General features: G+C 41.3%; 1 protein-coding gene across 1 annotated transcript in view; it reads left to right on the top strand.

The window, feature by feature from the left end:
• Window positions 1-22,147, top strand: part of NEK3 (NIMA related kinase 3) — a 29,292-nt gene that overhangs the window by 5,469 nt on the left and 1,676 nt on the right. Inside the window, exons 4-14 of the mRNA XM_065418509.1 lie at window positions 1,868-1,951; window positions 3,083-3,150; window positions 3,272-3,358; window positions 6,517-6,571; window positions 11,133-11,333; window positions 12,001-12,070; window positions 12,821-12,858; window positions 14,409-14,511; window positions 14,932-15,084; window positions 16,381-16,515; window positions 19,915-20,041. Coding sequence (XP_065274581.1) covers window positions 1,868-1,951; window positions 3,083-3,150; window positions 3,272-3,358; window positions 6,517-6,571; window positions 11,133-11,333; window positions 12,001-12,070; window positions 12,821-12,858; window positions 14,409-14,511; window positions 14,932-15,084; window positions 16,381-16,515; window positions 19,915-20,041 — 1,121 coding nt within the window. The remainder of the gene's footprint in view (window positions 1-1,867; window positions 1,952-3,082; window positions 3,151-3,271; window positions 3,359-6,516; window positions 6,572-11,132; window positions 11,334-12,000; window positions 12,071-12,820; window positions 12,859-14,408; window positions 14,512-14,931; window positions 15,085-16,380; window positions 16,516-19,914; window positions 20,042-22,147) is intronic.

Below are 22,147 nucleotides of genomic sequence, written 5' to 3'. Positions count from 1 at the left end.
GCTGTCTAATGGGAGGTCACTAGAGCTGTCAAGCGATTAAAATAATTAATTGCATGATTAAACAATAATAGAATACCATTTATTTAAATATTTTTGGATATTTTCCACATTTTCAAATATGTTTATGTGAATTACAACACAGAATACAAAGTGTACAGTGCTCACTTTATATTATTATTTTTGATTACAAATATTAGCACTGTAAAAAACAAAAGAAATAGTATTGTTCAATTAACCTAATACAAGTACTCTAATGCAATCTCTTTATCATGAAAGTTGAACTTACAAATGTAGAATTATGTACAAAAAATAACTTCATTCAAAAACAAAAGAATGTAAAACTTTAGAGCCTACACGTCCACTCAGTCCTACTTCTTGTTCAGCCAATCGCTCAGACAAACAAGTTTGTTTATATTTACAGGAGATAATGCTGCCTGCTTATTATTTACAATGTCACCTGAAAGCGAGAACAGGCATTCGCATGACACATTTGTAGCCAGCATTGAAAGGTATTTACGTGCTAGATATGCTAAACATTTATATGCCCCTTCATGCTTCGGCCACCATTCCAGAGGACATGCTTCCATGCTGATAATGCTCGTTTAAAAACAACCAACGTTAATTAAATTTGTGACTGAACTCCTTGGGGGAGAATTGTATGTCTCCTGCTCTGTTTTACCCGCATTCTGCCATATGTTTCATGTTATAGCAGTCTTGGATGATGACCCAGCACATATTGCTCGTTTTAAGAACACTTTCACTGAAGATCTGACAAAACACAAAGAAGGTACCAATGTGAGATTTCTAAAGATAGCTACAGCACTCGACCCAAGGTTTAAGAATCTGAAGTGCCTTCCAAAATCTGAGAGGGAGGAGGTGTGGAACATGCTTTCAAGAAGAGTTAAAAGAGCAACACTCCAATGCGGAAACTTCAGAACCCGAACCACCAGAAAAGAAAATCAACCTTCTGCTGGTGGCATCTGACTCAGATAATTAAAATGAATGTGCGTTCGTCAGCACCACTTTGGATCGTTATCGAGCAGAACCCGTCATCAGCATGGACGCATGCCCTCTGGAATGGTGGTTGAAGCATGAAGGGACATATGACTCTTTAGTGCATCTGGCACGTAAATATCTTGTGACGCCGGCTACAACAGTGCCATCCGAACGCCTGTTCTCACTTTCAGGTGACATTGTAAACAAGAAGCAGGCAACATTATCTCCTGTAAATGTAAACAAACTTGTTTTTCTGAGCCATTGGCTGAACAAGAAGTAGGACTGAGTGGACTTGTAGGCGCTAAAGTTTTACATTGTTTTGTTTTTGAGTGCAGTTATGTAACAACAACAAAATCTACATTGGTAAGTTCAACTTTCATGATAAAGAGATTGCACTACAGTACTTATATAAGGTGAATTGAAAAATACTGTTTCTTTTGTTTATCATTTTTGCAGTGCAAATATTTGTAATAAAAATAATATAAAGTGAACACTGTACACTTTGTATATTTTGTGTTGTAATTGAAATCAATATATTTGAAAATGTAGAAAAACATCCAAAATATTTAATAAATTTCAATTGGTATTCTATTGTTTACCAGTGCAATTAAAAGTGCGATTAATCACAAAGAATTTTTATAATCGTGATTAATTTTTTTTAGTTAATTGCGTGAGTTAACTGCGATTAATCGACAGCCCTAGAGGTCACCTTAAATTTATGCCAGATTTACTTTTAATTCCCATCTTGGGAGGTTGTCGACACTGTTAACTTGTTTGTTCTTTGCTGTGTCTTATAATTTTTCATTCCACCAATAAAGTTCGTATAACACATGCATTTGTATTGTCATAACTTTTTAGTCACTTTTTTCAGGTACTTCACTGGTTTGTACAGATGTGCTTGGGAGTGAAGCACATTCATGACAGACGTGTGTTGCATAGAGATATCAAGTCCAAGGTAATTGGAATAACTTTAATAGCTGTTATTACAAGTTGCCAACAGCCCTCTTCCACTTGGGATATCTAATTCCCTGAGTGCTGTGGTTCATTTTAAATTCTTTATCCCAGCGTGAGAGTATTAGATTAATTGAACGATCAGGATTATAACTCATTTAAATGAAAGTGTGGTCTCAAAGTAGCTGCAGGCTTAATATCTATCATTTTCTTCTATTCGCGAATCCTTGATGATAGCAACTTGCTTGTGGCTAGTTGCAGGCAATTTAAATTTAAGGGAAGGCATAAAAATGGAGGGGCTGGAATGACAAACATTATACATATCTTGCCTTTCATCTTCTCTGTTTCATCTTCTCTGTTAACCATTCCCAGAGAGTAGTTATCAGTGGTTCACAGTCCTGCTGGAAGTACATAACGAGTGGGGTCCTGCAGGGATCAGTTCTGGGTCGGGTTCTGTTCAATATCTTCATCAGTGATTTAGATAATGGCATAGAGAGTATACTTATAAAGTTTGCAAGAAGGGCGGCCAGCACGTCCCTCGGCCCGTGCCGCTTCCTGCAACCCCCATTGGCCTGGAGCGGTGAACCGCGGCCACTGGGAGCGGCGATCGGCCGAACCTGCAGATGCGGCAGGTAAACAAACCGGCCCGGCCCGCCAGGGGCTTTTCCTGAACAAGCGGCAGCCCTAGTTTGAGAACCACTGGTCTAGATAATACTTAGTCCTGCCACGAGTGCAGGGGACTGGACTAGAGGTCCTCTCGAGGTCCCTTCCAGTGTTGTGATTCTATGATTACTCTCTAAAGGAAAGTTAGCAACTCAGAAAGAGGTGTGGGATAGTGGTTTGAGTACAGAACTGGGATGCAGAATTCTTGAACTCTAATTCTACCTTTGCTACTGACTCTGGCCTTGGGCAAGCCACTTAACCTTTCAATTTCCCCTGTAAATTAAGGATAATTCTTACCTTCCTTACAGGGGGAATATGAGACTTCATTTTGGTACAGTGAAGATAAAACCTCTATCTGTAGCCTTTCTGAAGTGTCCATCACTATATTATCTATATAGTGTGCAATGCAGAAACAATTGTTAGAAAACAATTTTTAAGTACATTCATTCTTACTCCTTATTTTGCATTGCAGAATATTTTTCTCACTCAAAATGGAAAAGTAAAATTGGGAGATTTTGGATCTGCACGTCTTCTTACAAAGTATGTAGATATTGCCCCTGGATTCAGTGATCTAAACTATATATTTTTTTACCATTGCTTAAATATTACAGAAAGCTTATGTCATTGCTTTTCATATGGCTTTTCTTTTTTGTTTGGCAAGTCCAATGGCATATGCTTGTACATATGTGGGAACTCCTTATTACGTACCTCCAGAAATATGGGAAAACTTGCCATACAACAACAAAAGGTAGGCACTTAATCAGTGATCAAAAGACGATGCATTATTGTAATATAATATTTAATACTTGTGCTACAGATTGCCTTGGTGACCAATCCATGTATCAGGAAGACTCAGGTTTAGAGCTTGTTCTTGTGGAGTTTGGGAGTATTTTGGAGGTGATTATCTCAGTTTTCAGATGGGAAGGCCTAGGTTACACCTCACTTGAATAGCTTCAAGTGCAGTACTGTCCAACCCAAAAGTTCAAAGATCATGAGACAGACCCCCTCCAGATTATTAGAATTTGTTTTAAAGATGAGATTGTGTTTCTCGATCTGTCTTTCGATTTTTGAACTCCCCCAGCCCACCCCCATTGTGGGTGTGTGGCAATTAGTGTTACCAGCTCTTCCAAATTCATCCTTGCCCATTCTAGGAGCTCTCACTGGTTGATTGATGGTGCAGAGATTCCAGCTTCTTCACAAACCTCAAAATTTTAATGAATTCTGTGCCCCCTTTGGAGTTTGGGGGGCATATCTGCCCGTCCCCCAGCCCAGCAATGAATTATGTACAGTAGAACCTCAAAGATATGAACACCAGAGTTCCGGACTTACCGGTCAACTGGACACCCTCTGGAACCAGAAGTAATCAGGCAGCAGCACAGACACAAAAAAAAACCCTCAAAACCAGCGCTCCCCTCGTAGCTAGAGCCCCGGGGCAGAAGCTGGGAACCGCAGGGCTGAAGTCCCGAGCCCTTGTGCTCCCTGCGAGGCTGAAACCGGGAGGGGAGCCACGGGGCTGAAGCCGCGAGCCCCAGCGCTCCCCCCAGATCTAAAGCCCTGGGCCCTGGTGCTCCCAAGGGTCAGAAGCCCTGACTCCCCCGCCTCCTCCCTGCCCCCGTGGCTGCAGCCCCAACCCTCCCCTGCGGCTGCAGCCCCAAACACCCCCTGCAGTGGGTGAAGTCCGTAATGTCTTGTTCAGAGTTATGGACGTTTCAGAGTTACGGACAACCTCCATTCCCGAGGTGTTAGTAACTTTGAGGTTCTACTGTAGTCCCCAGTCCTCACATCAGCTTTTCTTCTTCAGACCAGACATCTGCCATTTGCCTCTCATTGCACCTCTGCTCCTCCTGCAGCTCCAAGGGTTTTTTTTTAGCCCCCTCTGCCAGGCCTGGGGGTGGGGGTGCAGCTCCATGGTTCTTTCCATCTCTTTTCCCATGTCAAGAACAGAGAGCAGACGGATCTATTTTTCGCAGGGAGGGAGGGGGAAGCAGGACTGTCTTGAGCCTCTGGGTTCTATCTGCTCCTCCCTCCTCCCCTTGTGAGAATAGTGTCAGTTGTTGACTTCTTGATGGGAGAACTCTGCATGTTTCCTGAAGCAACCCTCACTGGGTGCTCTTCCCCAGGAGGTGGGAAAATGGGGAAGGCAGCCAATTAAAGGGGGATTTCTGCTGTCCTGAGATAAGCTCCAGCAGTGGTCAGAATCGCTACTTGTGACAGTTGGCAATGCTGCAAATGGCTGATGTATTATGAAACAGCCTGGTGGGAGAGTGTCTGCCTATGCTGGCTGCAGTGTGTGTGCCACAATGAGCGTGAGTAATTTTGCTGCACGAAGTCAGTCAGGAGAAATGCTACTAACAAAAAATGAACTCCCACTGTAGATCGGCTATCACTACTTATCGATGAGTTTTCTTGGTCTGTTTCCTGATCAGGTAGGGTAAGCAAGAGTCTTTACTATCGTTACCTAAAAAGATAAACACGTAGTCTTATTCTGGGAGGATGTAGTCCAGACTAGTAAGTGGCTAGTGACTAGTAAGTCACTGCCTGCTCTGAAATTCTAGTTGCCATAAATTCTCTGCTGCTGTAGCTCACAGCCTGGACACTGACAGCCAGCAGACAAACGTACTGAGTGTCTTTGTGTTAAGCATCTCTGGCTCAGCACTCTAATTCCAGTAGTCTGCTTGTTACATCCCAGCCCCAATCTGGTATCCATCAGCCTTGGTTACTACTAACCAGGTGACTCCAACACACTCTGAGTCTCAGATTTTCCCAAAACTGTGTGCTTGGCAATGTCCAGCCCTTTCCTGAACCGTTCAGAGGGATAATAAGGTTTGTTTGCTCCTCTAAAGAGACAAAATGCACAGCTTGTCACTTTAACTGGTGATAACAGTCACTTTAATTCAAACACAGAGCTGGGTTGGTTTAGATTAAAAGTAAAACAAATGTATTAACAAAAGGAGATAGGATTTTAAGTGAGTTCAAATATAAAGGATAGAGTTAGGAATGGTTACAAGCAAATAACAGTGAAAAACTCTTGCTAAAGACTCAGACAACAAAACTGTAGTCTTAGTTCCAGCAATATGGCTCTGCCCCTCCCCCCAACCCTTGGTCAGGATCTCTCCCCAAAGACAAAGTGCTCAGTTCCTTTGTCTTCTTAGGTGAAAAATAACTTGGAATTCTTTCCCACTCTCTCTTATAATCCAGTGAACCTTTGACATAGATTCTTGTGAAGGTTACCCCCACCCCAATAAATAAATAAATAAAGTTCATTCAAGCTATGAGAAAGGAGACATAGGGTCTGCTGGTGAAGGAAGTTTCATGCTAGTTTCTTCCCCTACATGGTGTTTGCTAAAATGCAAATTGATCTGTTCCTGCCTTCCCTGTGCTATTGAATGGTCTCTTAACATGTGATTGCTAATCAACTTGGATGACACCTGGCTTGTCCTTTGTCTGGGAGTAACCTGTTTACCCCCTCCGCAGACTTGCCTGGTAAATACATTTTAGTTCCTCGTTTCCTTCATATTTGTAATGTCCCTTGAGTATTTACTGTACATACGCCCCACAAGAATATTATCAGTGTGTTGTTAGTTTTCCAATAATACCTTAGGTGACACACATCAGATACAGTTTATGACATTAATAAATTGGGGTACACTGAACTGGTTAAACCTGTACCAGATATCCAGGAGCCCCTTGCCCTCTTGTACTGGGATGCTGTTAAGGTCACGCACATAGTTTTATATCATATTATATTCTGTGAATATTTCTGTTCATTTTAAGTTAAATGTATTTTTTTATTTGCATATAGTTGAACACTTGAATGATTAACATAACTTCTGCTAAACGTGACATTGAATTGTAATAGTTGGTTAACTACTTCTTATTTTGACTTCTCTGTATATATATTTCTAGTGATATATGGTCCCTGGGATGCATTTTATATGAGCTCTGTACTCTTAAACATCCGGTAAGTGTGCTTATTTGTATCAAAGCAATTCTAATTTTGTGTATATATATATATATATATATATATATATATATATATATATATATATATATATAACTTTCAAGTACTAATGAACTCTGAAACTTCATTAGCAGTTAGATTAAGTTGGATGGATTAACTGGTATAACGCATATAGGTTTCCTAAGTGTTTTCTTCTCACTGAGTTTTACTCCATTTTAAAAAACTAATTATGACAGGCAACAAGTAGAAAATTAATATATATTTAACAAAACACTCACTGCATAAGAATGGTGAAACAAGTTCAGATCAATGGTCCATCTAGCCCAGTATCCTGTTTTCTCACAGTGGCCTGTGCCAGATGCTTTAGAGGGAATGAACAGAATAGGGCAATTTCGAGTGATCCATCCCTGTCATCCAGTCTCAGCTAATTCTTTTTTGAACCCAGTTATACATTTGGTCTTCACAACATCCTGTGGCAGTGTGTTCCACAGATTGACTGTGTGTTGTGTGAAGAAGTACTTCTTTTGTTTGTTTTAAACTTGCTCCCTATTAATTTCACCGGGTGACCTCTAGTTCTTACATTATGTGAAGAGGTAAATATTCACTTTGTCTGTACCATTTGTGATTTTATAGACCTCTAGCATATCCCTCCTTAGTTGTCTCTTTTTTATGATGAACAGTCACAGTTTTTTTAAATCTCTCCTCGTATGGCAGTTGTTCCATACCCCTAATTATTTCTGTTGCCCTCCTCTGCACTTTTTCCAATTCTGATACATCTTTTTTGAGATGGGGTGACCAGAACTGCATGCGGTATTCAAGGTGTGAGCATATCGTGGATTTACATAGTAGCATTATGATATTTTCAGTTTTATCATCTATCCTTTTCTTAGTGGTTCCTAATATTCTGTTAGCTTTTTTGATTGCCACTACATATTGAGCAGATGTTTACAGACTCCATGTAGACTCCAAGATCTTTCTTGAGTGGTAAGAGCTAATTTAGACCCCATCATTTTGTATGTATAGTCAGGATTAATTTTCCCAGTGTACATTACTTTGTGCTCATCAGCATTGAATTTCATCTGCTATTTTGTTGCCCGGTCACCCAGTTTAGTGAGGACCTGTCACGGAGTCACCGGGTTTGATCTGTGCCTGGGCTGGTAACCATTCTCCTGGGAGTGACCCCTTTAGTGTGCCAGGCTCCAAGGACCCACACAGTTCCACGGGGGCAGGTCTGTGGCCTCTGAGACTCCAAGACTGGGCCTTTGGCACTGGTGATTCCTGTCTCTTTCCGTGGCTCCCTACAGTGAATCCAGCCAAGCCAGACTCCTGTAGGAGGCTTGTACTGTACCCCTTCAGGGCGCAATGCTCTCAGGAAGTACTTCCAGCAGCACAGGCAACCTTTTAAAACAAGGTAACCTTTTATTAGTCACCTGGCACACAGAATCTGAACAGCCATAGGTTAGCACAGAGAGGCAGAAGTTAAGCCATAGTCCATCCTAGCCAAGCCAGTGCAGTGATGAACCAGCCAAGCGCTAATGGACACCATCTCTGGCTCTGTCCTCCTGTTCCCCTTTGTCTCCCCTAGTCCAGGCTCCCGAGTCCCTCCAAAAGGGCTCCCCTTCTTCTAGTCAACTGACGCATTGTTCTTCATCTCAGTTCACAACTCCTGCCTGCTGGGATTTCCTGCTGTTAGGTCTTGATTGTTCAGTCATTGTAGAGTCTCTTTGTCTTGCTAGAGCCTCTGTTGATTTGGGTTGGTTTCAGCCAGTTTTTTTTTTAATGACTCTATTCCTTCCACAAGGCAGCAAAGTGACACACACACACACCGCCTTTCTCCTGCGCTGTTCCAGGAGCACCGCTAACCCTTTTGCATCCATTGGGTAGCAGTGCAAAATACAGAGGGAGACTGAGGCATGTCTTAGATTCATAAAATATATTACAGAAAATTCCCATTTCATCACAGATCCCTTTGTAACCTTCACAGTCAGCTTTGGACTTAACTATTTAAAGTAATTTTGTATCATCTGCAAATTTTGCCACATCACAGTTCATCCCCTCTTCCAGATCACTTACAAATATGTTGAACAGCACAGGTCCCAGTACAGCTCCTTGGGGGACCCCACTGTTTACCTCTCTCCATTGTGAAAACTGACCATTTATTCCTACCCTTTGTGTCCTATCTTTTAACCAGTTACTGATCCATGAGAGGCACTTCCCTCTTATCCCATGACAGCTTACTTTGCTTAAGAGCCTTTGGTGAGGGACCCTGTCAAAGGCTTTCTGAAAGTCCAAATACTTCTGTCCACATGTTTTTCAACACCCTTAAAGAATTCTAATAGATTAGTGAGGTATGATTTCCCTTTACAAAAGCCATGTTGACTCTTGCATCTTTACTCTTGTGGTTTGATTGTAATCTCAGTTGTGTGAGGAAGAGGCCACTGATGTGATAGTGAACTTTGCCTATGCTGTTTCCTGTTCTTTTGGAGGCCTAGTAGTGAACATAAAATGTATCTATGCATAAGTTATACATGTGAGAGTAACTTCTTCCCATGTTGAATTAGGTGATCTCTCTCCTACAACTTCCCACATGGAACATCACTTTTCAAAATTCCCGTTAGGTTCCTCTTTTTTTAAATGCAGCTTTCTATATTTACTATTGTTTGTTCTAAGCAAGTTTTATTTTCCTTCTAATGTTGACACAATCAGGCATATGTAAAATATTCTTGAGTGCTGTTTATTTTGAAACACCTAAAAGAAGTTTTTGTACTCCAACACTGTCCACAGAGAAAACTTCTCAATTGCATTATTTCATTTTTTCGAATTAAAATTATTTATTCTCTATCATACACCTGATGCACCTTTTTACTTACAATATTGGTTTTACACTTGCCGTATGTTAAATACAGGACTGGAAGTGTAAAGTGCACTTTTAGCCAAGGAGTTGCAGTTGGTAGCACAAGCCTTTCAACTCGGGACAAAAAATTAAATTCTGGCTCAAGTCTGAAAGTGAAAATGAATTTGGTGTTCTCACTCAAGATACTATTTGCAAACATCACAAAATTTGATACACAATTTGCAGCAAGCAGCCTTTGCTAGAGAAGCTCAGGAGTAGAATATCAGGTGTCTGGGGATGAAAGTGGACGAGAAGCTGGATATGAGTCAACAGTGTGCCCTTGTTGACAAGAAGGCTAATGGCATATTGGGCTGCATTAGTAGGAGCATTGCCAGCAGATCGAGGGAAGTGATTATTCCCTTCTATTCGGCACTGGTGAGGCCACACCTGTAGTATTGTGTCCAGTTTTGGTCCTCCCACTACAGAAGGGATGTGGACAAATTGGAGAGAGTCCAGCGGAGGGCAACAAAAATGATTAGGGGGCTGGAGCACATGACTTATGAGGAGAGGCTGAGAAAACTGGGCTTATTTAGTCTGCAGAAGAGAAGGGTGAGGGGGGATTTGATAGCAGCCTTCAACTACCTGAAGGGGGGTTCCAAATAGGATGGAGCTAGGCTGGTCTCAGTGGTGGCAGATGACAGAACAAGAAGCAAGAGTCTCAAGTTGCAGTGGGGGAGGTTTAGGTTGGATATTAGGAAACACTGTTTCACTAGGAGGGTGGTGAAGCACTGGAATGGGTTACCTAGGGAGGTGGTGGAATCTCCATCCTTAGAGGTTTTTAAGGCCCGGCTTGACAAATCCCTGGCTGGGATGAGTTAGTTGGTGTTGGTCCTGCTTTGAGCAGGGGATTGGACTAGATAACCTCTTGAGGTCTCTTCCATCCCTAATCTTCTATGATTCTATGAATACATCCCAGAACGATGTTCGCTTTTTTTGCAACAGCGTAACACGGTTGACTCATATTTAGCTTGTGGTCCACTATAACCCCCAAATCCCTTTCTGCAGTACTCCTTCCTAGGCAGTCATTTCCCATTTTGTACGTGTGCAACTGATTGTTCCTTCCTAAATGGAGTGCTTTGAGCAGGGGGTAGGACTAGATGACCTTGTGAGGTCTCTTCCAACCCTAATCTTCTATGATTCTGTGATTCTATGCCATACATTTTACCACTGTGCCCTGCCTCAGCTATTTTGGGAAGGTTGCAGTGCTAATAGTCCCTCATTTTCATTGGTATAGATACAGATGATTTATTAGATTATATGGGACATGAACAAACAGTAGATTGAAAGTGGAACTCCCAAAATATTGTTATTCCTAGAAGTTTCCTGTCTAGAAGGCTTTATGTCCATGATTACAGTTGCAATGTCAAAAATAAACTGTCACTATTATATCATTACCAGAAATACTACTTACAAAGGTAGTACTGACTGACTATCAAAAACACTGTGTTCATGGCTGTTTAAGTGACAAAAGGCAGGAAGGTAAATACTTTCCCTAGTAGCAGTAGAGACCTGAGGTTTTCAAAACTCGTGGGCCCAACAGATAGCATACAGTTACACAATATGCATTATTGTAGAAATAAACGTTAACATTGCTCTTACGTTATGTCAGCTTTTCTTTCCCTTCACATTTGCTTTCAAGGCTTTAAAATTATTTTCTTTCAAATTTAGTTTCAAGCCAATAGCTGGAAACATCTCATCCTTAAGATATGTAAAGGATCCTACAATCCACTTCCATCTCATTACTCCTACGAACTTCATTATTTAATAAAACAGATGTTTAAGAGAAATCCCAAGAACCGTCCATCGGCCAGTACTATTCTTGCAAGAGGTTGCTTAGCAAAACTTATCAAAAATTGTTTGCCAGCAGAGGTATAGTGTACTTTTATTTTGTCTCCAATTAACAGAATTTAAAAGTAGTGCCTTCATTTCAGAGGCTAACTCAAATACCTATATTGCCATATCTTGATGTTACTGACAAATTACTATTTGGGAACCTGCTTAAAGAGTGTTAAAGAGTGTCACCATCCTCTATTAACATAGGTTTACAAATCAGAACTATTACTGTAGAGGAGCTGCTGTTCTTATGTTGAATTGTGTTAATGTGGTTAGGACTATACAAAATCTGTATCTGTCCAGTCTAGGAAACTAATGAAGATGACAAATTCAGAAAGCACAAAGGCCCAGATCCTCAAAGTGGTTAGGCACCTAACTCCCATTGAAATCAAGTGGAGTTAGGCACCTAAATACCTTCAAGGATCTGGGCCAAAATGACCAGGTGATGGAATCGATATAAAACTGCAGAACCCTGCACACACGTATAGTCTTCTCAAAAAAGTGGAGTTTTGATGAGGGATTTTTAAAATTAAAAAACACTGGTGTTGATTTATGATTTAATCAATAGTGGGTAGTTATTGCTAACTAGAAGGTGCTTTTGTTCCTGTTGATTAGCCTATATTTTTAACACAAAATTTGTTGAGTAATCTGAAAAAACATTAAAATATGCACACTACATAGAATCTTTGTGTATGATTTCCAGATGACAGCTGAGTTTGAACAAATATTAAAGGAGACAAAGACACACAAAGGTGATTTAGGAAGAATAAAAGGTAATTTTTTGTCAGAATGATTTTATAAATGAATTAAAAATGTATCAGAATAAGTGAGTATGAAATGCAGTATCTTAGAATCTAACATTAAAGTTCTGTGTTTTCAAATAAAGTTGAAATTATTTTTAAATGTGGAATCTTGAACCTGTTTGGATGCTATATAGTTCAGCTTTGCAGAATTTAGTAGGTACTTTGATTTTGCAAACTACAATTTTATCCTTTACCATAAGGAACACATCTGATATTTTTTAGCACAAGAAGGAAAAGTTTATGTGCCACATATTTTATTTGTAAGCAGTATTCTACTTTTGTGTGATAAATTTAAGGGTAATAGGATCACTGTCTGGTCTGAGGCTCCAGCTCAATGAAGTCCTTCTGCTCATGTGCATAACTTCAAGCATGTAAATTGTCCTATTGGCACACCTTCCTAGTTTAAACCGTGTGTGTGTGTGTGTGTGTGTGTGTGTGTTTTCTCCCCTGGGGGTATTTACCCACTGCTCAAACCCACTGCATAATCACAGACAATCAACAGTTCCTTTTTTTCAGAGAGAGGTTCAGGGGAATTGAATAGCAGAAGTGTCTCAAGATGGGACTGAGGTATATTGGCAGAGCAGTGAAGATGCTGTCACAGAATTTTCCTTCAAAATGCCTGGCTCAGTGGTGTTAATTTCTTACCTTCATGAGCACCACTTTACTCCAGCTGCTTACCTCAAATGTGAATTTAATTTTTGAACATGTCCATTAATTTAGCAGGTGCTGTCAGAACAGGTGGACGTTCTAATAATGGGGTAAGTCCTCAAATATGAATAAAAATATAATCCTTATTTTTTAAAATAACATATAGCAAATTGTTGTTGCAGACTAGTTACTGTATTCATTAATAATCCATAGGCTGCTAGATCAGCAGTGGAGTGAATTGTTGTGGTATTTATATAAACATGTCACCCACATATCTGTTATAGTAGGTACTGTCCACATCTGCTACAGTTAAAATTGCAACATTTTCTGATATAATCTCAGCTTCATATCCTTGTGGCTTTCTGAAATTTTGGCTTAGGGTCTTGCGTTTTCCATGTTTAGTCCCTGCCCAGAGGTGGATTTTGTTTTAGTTTTATTGAAAATCATAGAATCATAGAATATCAGGGTTGGAAGGGACCTCAGGAGGTCATCTAGTCCAACCCCCTGCTCAAAGCAGGACCAATTCCCAACTAAATTATCCCAGCCAGGACTTTGTCAAGCCTGACCTTAAAAACCTCTAAGGAAGGAGATTCACCACCTCCCTAGGTAACCCATTCCAGTGCTTCACCACCCTCCTAGTGAAAAAGTTTTTCCTAATATCCAACTTAAACCTCCCCCACTGCAACTTGAGACCATTACTCCTTGTTCTGTCATCTGCTACCACTGAGAACAGTCTAGATCCATCCTCTTTGGAACCTCCTTTCAGGTAGTTGAAAGCAGCTATCAAATCCCCCCTCATTCTTCTCTTCTGCAGACTAAACAATCCCAGTTCCCTCAGCCTCTCCTCATAAGTCATGTGCTCCAGCCCCCTAATCATTTTTGTTGCCCTCCGCTGGACTCTTTCCAATTTTTCCACATCCTTCTTGTAGTGTGGGGCCCAAAACTGGACACAGTACTCCAGATAAATCCCTCCAGTTGTTTGAGTTATGGGACAGTGGATAAAAATACACATGTCCATTTGTTTTAAAAACAAAAACATTGAACAAGCCACAGCAGAAACAGTTTGGCCTGGACATAGTCCTCACTGAGAACTAGTGCCCATGCTTGATTTGGGGTGAGGGTAATTAAATTAATTAAGGTATAAATGACTGAAAGATCACTTCTGAGCAAATTTTAGCAGAGCCTACACCATCCCCAGTGACTATATTTTTCAAAATAGAGAAGAGACATGTTGCCAATAGGGCTCATTTCCTTTGCCTGGCTGAGTTTCTTAACGGACCTGTCAATCTGGGAGCTTCCTGTTTGGGTGCACCTTGTTGTTCTCCAACTCAATTCCTATTCATTCATCCAATCCAGCTGCACCTTTTCATTCCCCATTCTATTGCTTCTGCTTAAAAAAAATAAAAGATGGATAGCCGTACATAATTAAACTTGTGCTTGGTGTCAGAAATCCTGACTCTCTGTCAAGAAGGGACATACAGTATGAAATGGGGTATAGGAAGTGCAGTGCAATTGCTGGTTTGGTGTCGGTGGTATTAACTTTAAAATACTTGACTAGTATTTTTGTCCAAAATGTACCAAAAAAAGACTTGCAAGGATTATTGTTTAATTGCTTTAACAATACAAGTAATGATTAATGCTGTCCTTGTACCTTTTAAAGCAATGTGGAGATCAAAGTAGTACAGGTACCAATTCAGAACTGGAGAACATTACCAAGCGCTTGAGTGAGAGGACACTGAAGCAAAAGGGCGCTGGTGAAGAGGGTAATGTATATTGAATTCTAAGGCTTATGCATTCTCTTATTTATAATGATGCTGATCTGCTGTACATACAGCCAAATCTTTAACTTAAAAACATGGAGTACACAACACTGTAATTACAGAAAAAGGTGCCAGTACACTTGCATGCAAATTTTTTGAGATACAGTGATTATTATTGTATATTTCAGATTAAAGTCTTGCCCACAATGTTAGAAAAGCAGGTTGTTTGAAAACAATTGATGTAATAAAAATAAACCAACACATGGGACCAATTTGGAGTTGCACCCACTTCCATTAAGTCCAAATTTTGACCCATAGTGCCCAATCTCAGTGTTGCTAGAGTACTTTATTGCTCATTATAGTATTTTGTTTGAGCATAGAAATGTGTTAGAAGCTAGTAATCAACTTTCTTTTTCATGCCAGTTTCATCAGAAAACTGTGAAGTCCCCCCAAAGAATGCAAATTTGCCAAGTCCCCACAGAAGACATTGGGAAAGGGGAGTGTCCAATACAGTGGTAAATGTCCTGGAAAATGCATCCTTACTTTATTCCAGTTTTACAGCTGAGGAGGATGAAAGTAAGATCAGGCTAAATGTATTTACAGTTGACTTTTATTTGTTTTTCATACAAGAAATGTGCAGACTTCTTAATGGTGTTGTAAAAAAATGATTTTTTAGAAAATGACAGCACTATGCAAGGAATATCTAATAATTACAAAAACCACCATACCAATAAGGGTTTGAAGTAGTAAACAATGCAGAAGAGAATAGGTGTCTGATTTTTAAGGTGTGATTTTGAAATTCTGAGATAGATGCCAGCAGTGTTGGAAAGAGCCACAAGTGGTTAAAGCAGTGTTGACAGCAAAATGGTCATCATCTCTGTTTGACCAAGAGATTGTGCCTTTACCACAGTTATGTCCCTGTTACAAGAGGCTAAATCACTTTAACATGCTCTACATTGAGCTAACCTTGAGAGCTACTTATAAGAATTCAGCTTCCCATCTTTTGAGTAGAGCAGGCTGGTGGGAGCATATCACATTGTGCTTCACCTTCTGTGCTGTTTCAACTAAGGTGCAGGTAATTCAAGTGCTGATTACTATTGACAAAGGCTTAAATGGCCTAGGCTCTAATTACTGTATCTCAGAGACTCTCTTTTTCTATGTCCTGCTGTGATAACAACTCTCAATAGGAACACTTTAGCACAGATCCTTTACTGAAAAATATGCAGATATTACCTTGTACAGTGCACCCACATACTGCAGTAATGGATGCCTTGTTCATGCTTATAGGACTATAATTATTATTATGAGATAAATGTATATTATAAATAAATGTGAAAACTAGCATTAGTATTTGATTACAAAATCAAAATATTAATGGTCAGAAAATTCCAAAAGTTGGGGGAACAGATGATACACCAGGCCATGGAATGGAAACTAAACATGTTTGGACTTGTATTTCCGTTGATTTCTGCTGTAGGAGTGAGTTTTTCTTCTGCAGAACTGGCCCCCCGGGCTCCATCCTATGAGATTCATAGAGGCACATGATATCCAGGCAGAGGTGCTATGCCTCTACACTTGGTCCTGGCTTCTGCTGGCTTCCTGACAGAATCCAGAGTCTCTTGCTGCCTTCAGTACTCTCATTCTGCTCTAGTGCTGACACAATCAGCATCAGTTCACCAACTAAATAAGTGTCTATGTGTTTGGGGAGCTGGGCAATAATGCTACAAGCTCAAACCTCCAGACCACACCTCTCTATTATTTCTCTAGTAGATATCTCTATAGTTCATTTTATTAATGGTTTCTTATGTAGATAGTATATTTCAGGGTATGATTTGCTAATGATCAGTGATTTGCTAATGATGTTTTTACTAGGTGGCTGTGTTATAAAATACAGTGAAGATAAACCACGTAAGCAGTGGATCAAAGAAACTCCTCACACCTTGATGAATATTCTCAAGAATGCTGATATCAGCTTAGCGTTTAAAACCTACACAATCTATAAACCAGGTAAATCCTGAGTCTACAGGCAAACTGACATTTTGAAAATCAGATCCATAGTGATCAAAGTTTTTCTGGAAGGCAGGATGCTGAAAGAGTAAGGTATAAAAAAAATTTCTTCTAGCAGATTTGCTGCTTCTTTAGGACAAGTGGCAGAGCTTTGGGAAGCCATGGCCCCAGGGTATATCTACACTACAAGCACTACAGTGCTGCACCTATGCTGCTGTAGTGTAGACATTCGCTGCTACAGCAACAGAAGGGGTATTTCTGTTGCTGTAGTAAATCCACAACCTTGAGAGATGGTAGCTAAGTCGACAGAAGAATTCTTCCGTTGACCTAGCTGCATCCACAATGGCGGTTAGGCTGACCTAATAATGTCACACAGGGCTTGACATTTTTCACAGCCCTGAGAAATGTAGCTAGATTGATCTAATTTTTAGGTGTAGACCAGGTGCCAGATTCTGATTCTATCCTGCATTCTTTTGCAGACTGCTTTATTAGCTTGTTTAATTATTCATTTAACAAAGAGTGTAACAGCCTGTACTGATGCTGTAAGCATAGGAGAATGTCTTTTTGTGTCCAGTTTATGATTTGACTTCATACTTCCTTTGCTTGTCCACATTTAAAAACTGAAGAAAGGGTTAAGGAAAAAGTTACAAATATGATTGAGTTTGGGAAAACCTGCCTTACAGTGAGAGACTTAAGAAGCTCAATTTATTTAGCTTACCAAAGAGAATGTTAAGAGAGGTCTAGAAGTACTACATGGGGAGAAGATTTCTGATAGCAGAGGGTTCTTTAACAGATAAAGGGACAATGAGATCCAATGGCTGGAAGTTGAAGCTAGACAAATTCAGACAAAATAAAATATACATTAACAGTGAGAGTAAGCATCATTGGAACAGCTTGCCTCTGGATTTCGTGGATTTTCCATCACTTGAACTCTTTAAATAAAGATTGAATGATTTTCTAAAATATATGTTATAGCTCAACCAGAAACTCTGAGCTAGATACATGATTTGATGGGTGAAATTTTTGGCCTGTGTTATGTGGAGTGTCAGACTAGAGCAGGGGTCGGCAATTTTCATAAGTGGTGTGCCGAGTCTTCATTTATTCACTCTGATTTAAGGTTTCGCATGCCAGTAATACATTTTAACATTTTTAGAAGGTCTCTTTCTATAAGTCTATAACAGTGGTTCCCAAACTTGTTCCGCCGCTTGTGCAGGGAAAGCCCCTGGCAGGCCAGGCCGGTTTGTTTACCTGCCACGTCCGCGGGTTCAGCCGATCGTGGCTCCCATTGGACGTGGTTCGCTGCTCCAGAGCAATGGGAGCTTCTGGAAGCGGCGGTCAGTATGTCCCTCGCCCGCGCCGCTTCCAGCAGCTCCCATTGGCCTGGAGCAGCGAACCACGGCCACTGGGAGCCGTGATCAGCCGAACCCGCGGCAGGTAAACAAACTGGCCCGGCCCACCAGGGGCTTTTCCTGCACAAGCGGCGGAACAAGTTTGGGAACCACTGGTCTATAATATATAACTAAACTAGTGTATGTAAAGTAAATAAGGTTTTTAAAATTTTTAAGAAGATTCATTTAAAATTAAATTAAAATGCAGAGCCCCTGGACCGGTGGCCAGGACCCGGGCAGTGTGAGTGCCACTGAAAATCAGCTTGCGTGCCACAGGTTGCCTACCCCTGGACTAGATGATCATAATGATCTCCTCTCTTCCTAAAATCTAGGAATGTGCTGATGTTGGTTGATTTCTCATATGGTAGCAGTGAGAGCTTGTTAATTTGAGAGAGCTAAATTCAGACAAGCTAATTGGCCTGAGAAACAAAAGAGTTCTTGGATCATGGAGCCTGATTTTGGCAGTATGTGTACTCTCTCTTGGGATGTGTGTAGCCCTACAAATACATAAGATGAAATTCACCCAATAGAAAAAGGTTCTTTGAACATAAGTGGTGGGAAGGCCTTCACATGGGTTACCTGCAGTAAGGTTACTCCTGCGGCCATTCTGTGCCAAAAAATTCAAAATTCTGCAAATTGTATTTGTCAAAATAACACTAGATAATCATGCTAGTTTCAATTATTTTGGTAATTTATTTCAAAATACCTGTCAGCAAATATGTCTGTAACAATACAGACACACACACATTTTTCCCCAGGAGTAGAGAGTTAAAGAAACCTCTATGACAATCCAATTCCTGTTTCTCTGCCTCCTACTCTCCCCCCTGGAGCCCAGCTAGGGGGCCAGACACCTACAACCCCTCCCCCCAATAGCCCAGCTGTGGTGCTTCCCCCCCAGCAAATACACCCAAACCCCCTACTCCCCAGAGCCCAGTCGTGGGGCCCCCGGCCCAAATACCCACACCCTCTCCCTCCCAGAGCCCAGCCGCAGGGCACCCCTTTCCCCCCCTCAGAGCCCAGCCATGTCCTCCCCAGCCCAGACACCAGCCCCCCTCCTGCCCCAGAGTCCAGGGATCCAGAGGGAGAAACAGCCTGATGCTTGGTCCCAGGCTTGCACAGAGTTTCCTGAGCGCTACCCTCTCGTTCCCTCAGGGCATGCTGGGAACTCTAGCTGCCAGGAAGCCCCTAGCTCCCTGTCCCTCCCCCCACAGCAGTGTCTTCTATGTGTGAGCTGGGCTCTGCCAGGTCCAGCAGCCCCTCGTGGCGGCCAGCAGCACTGTAGCCTATTTCTGTGGGGGAAAGGAAATTCTGCGCGCACAACGTTAATTTCTGCAAAATTCTGCATTGCGCAGTGGCACAGAATTCCCCCAGGAGTAAGGTAGGGTGAATATTACCAATAGCTATGTCTTCACTGCAGGATTAACTCGAATTATCTACATCCAAGTTAACTCCTCTTGAGTTAGCCTAGCTCAAGTCAAAGCAACCATGCTGCAAAACAACGCTTAGGTCTTGTCTACACTGTCAATCACAGTGCTGAAATTTTCTTCGCTCAGGGGTGTGAAAAAACAGCGCTTTAACATTGTCTGTGTAGACATACCCTTAGCTGCACAGAATGATTGGTTTATTGCACAGAGTGATTGTATTAGCAACACAGAGCAATTGTGTTAGCAGCTGAAGAATTGTGCTAACTTGAGCTGTAGCCAAAAGGCTTGTCAGCTCAAATAAAAATACTACCACACTCAAATTAAGGGGTTTTGTGTGTGAATGCAACTTGAGTTATAGGCAACGCTCAAGTTATAACTTGGGGTAACTGCAGTGAAGACAGACATTATGATTTATGGAGTTAACAAAGGGGGCGGTAGAAAGAATTTAGAAGCAATATTCAAAACTTGGGGGACTGGTGAGGCATTGGGAGGTGTGAATTTTGTTGACATTTGATTTTGGTTTTGAAACACTTAGCTTTCTTTTTCACACTAAATTATTGTGGGTCCCCCCCCCCTTTGTTTCAAAGCCTCTGAAGACTTATTGAGAGGTCCACTTTCTGAGGAAACCAAAGTATCTGATGAAATAGATGGTGAAGGTGAAGCCATTATAATGGATTCTGAGAGGCTTGAACCAAGATCTGATGAAGAAGATACGTATGTTCCAACACATCTTAAAAATTATATTCAGCTCTCATGGTTTTCTTTAGATTTGTTAGAGCTATTGCTCAAAAATAACCTTTTCTCTTGAAAACCTGGAATATTTTACCATTTTTCAGCATATAAATTCATGCCTCTTTTATCTGACCACATTTATTGCTACTAAAGTATAAAATTCAAAGTACTTTTTCACTACTATATTTCACATACTTGCCACATTGTGGTGAGCCAAATGGGAATGAGCTGTTCCCACTGTAATAAACTCCTTCCTCATCACTCAGCCTGATTAGAGACTAAGGGCTTGTCTACACTGGCACTTTACAACACTGCACTTTCTCGCTCAGGGGTGTGCCCCCCCTTGAGTGCTGCAAGTTTCAGGCCTGGTCTACACTACCCGCCTGAATCGGCGGGTAGAAATCGATCTCTTGGGGATCGACTTGTCGCGTCTCGTCAGGACGCGACAATCGATCCCCAAATCGACGCGCTTACTCCACCAGGGGAGGTGGGAGTAAGCGCCGTCGACTGGGAGCCGCGGCAGTCGATTTTGCCGCCGTCCTCACAACAGGGTAAGTCGGATCTGATACGTCGAATTCAGCTACGCTATTCGCGTAGCTGAATTTGCGTATCTTAAATCGACCCCCCCCCTGTAGTGTAGATGTAGCCTCAGTGCTGTAAAGTGCACCAGTGCTGGGAGCTATTCCCCTTGTGGGGGTGTTTTTTTTATCGTGCTGGGAGAGCTCTCTCCCAGCGCTATGCTGCGACTACACAGCCACATTAAAGCGCTGCTGCGGACAGTGCTTTAATGGTGCTAGTGAAGACATGCCCAACTGGCTTCAAGCTGCCTGCCATGCAATCTCTGGTGCAAGTGCAGCCATTTCAGATGTGAAGTGGTGAGGTGTGCGGCAAGTAAGCACCCCTGGAGCCTCAGGAACAGTTGTCGCGTGGCTGCAGTGTGGTTTAGGATGCCGCATGTCTACTGAATGGCTGCTTATCTCTTGCTGGTCTGTCAGGAGGACTTTTCAGACTCCACACTGCTGACCCCGAGACTATTGAATGGCCTTAGAGTGTGTGATGCCCACCTACACTGTTTGGACACTTCGGACATTTCTGATTTTTTACTTCTACATCTCTGTTTTCTCTCCCAAATTATTATTTTATATTTTGAACCTTTTTTTCTCTTTATAGTACCACTTGTGCATTTGCTAATAAGTACCATATTTATACATACCAGTGATGTGAAAATTAAATAAATTACAGATTTCCTTACTGTTGTTCACTATTGACATGAGAATGGCCATACTGGGTCAGACCAATGGTCCATCTAGCCCAGTATCCTGTCTTCTGACAGTGGCCAATGCCAGATGCTTCACAGGGCAATTATTGAATGACCCATCCCCTGTCGTCCAGTCCCAGCTTCTGGCAGTTAGAAGTTTAGGAACACTCGGAACATGGAATTGCATCCCTAACCATTGGTGGACCTATCATCCATGAACTTATCTAATTTGTTTTTAACCCAGTTATACTTTTAGCTTCCACCACATCACATGGCAATGAGTTCTGCAGGTTCACTGAGTGTTGTGTGAAGAAGCACTTCATTTTGTTTGCTTTTAAACCTGCTGCCTATTAATTTCATTGGGTGACCCCTAATTCTTGTGGTGTGTGAAGGGGTAAATAGCGCTTCCCCATTTACTTTCTCCACACCATTCATTATTTTATAGACCTCTATCATATCTCCCCTTTAGTCATCTCTTTTTTAAGATGAACAGTCCAGTCTTTTTAATCTCTTCTCATATGGAAGCTGTTCCATACCCCTAATCACTTTTATAACCCTTCTCTGTACCTTTTCTGATTCTAATGTATCTTGTTTGAAATGGGGTGACCAGAACTGCATGCAGTATTGAAGGTGTGGGCGCACCATGGATTTATATAGTGACACATTATGATATTTTCTGTTTCATTATCTATCCCTTTCGTAATGGTTCCGAATATTTTGTTAGCTTTTTGATCGCCACTACATATTGAGCAGATGTTTTTGGGGAACTATCTACAGTGACTCCAAGATCGCTTTCTTGAGCAATAGCTAATTTAGACCCCAGCTTTTTG

The sequence above is a fragment of the Emys orbicularis genome, chromosome 1 (assembly GCF_028017835.1).
Source record: "Emys orbicularis isolate rEmyOrb1 chromosome 1, rEmyOrb1.hap1, whole genome shotgun sequence".
Taxonomy (NCBI): Eukaryota; Metazoa; Chordata; order Testudines; family Emydidae; genus Emys; species Emys orbicularis.
This window is presented reverse-complemented; position numbering and strand designations above follow the sequence as displayed.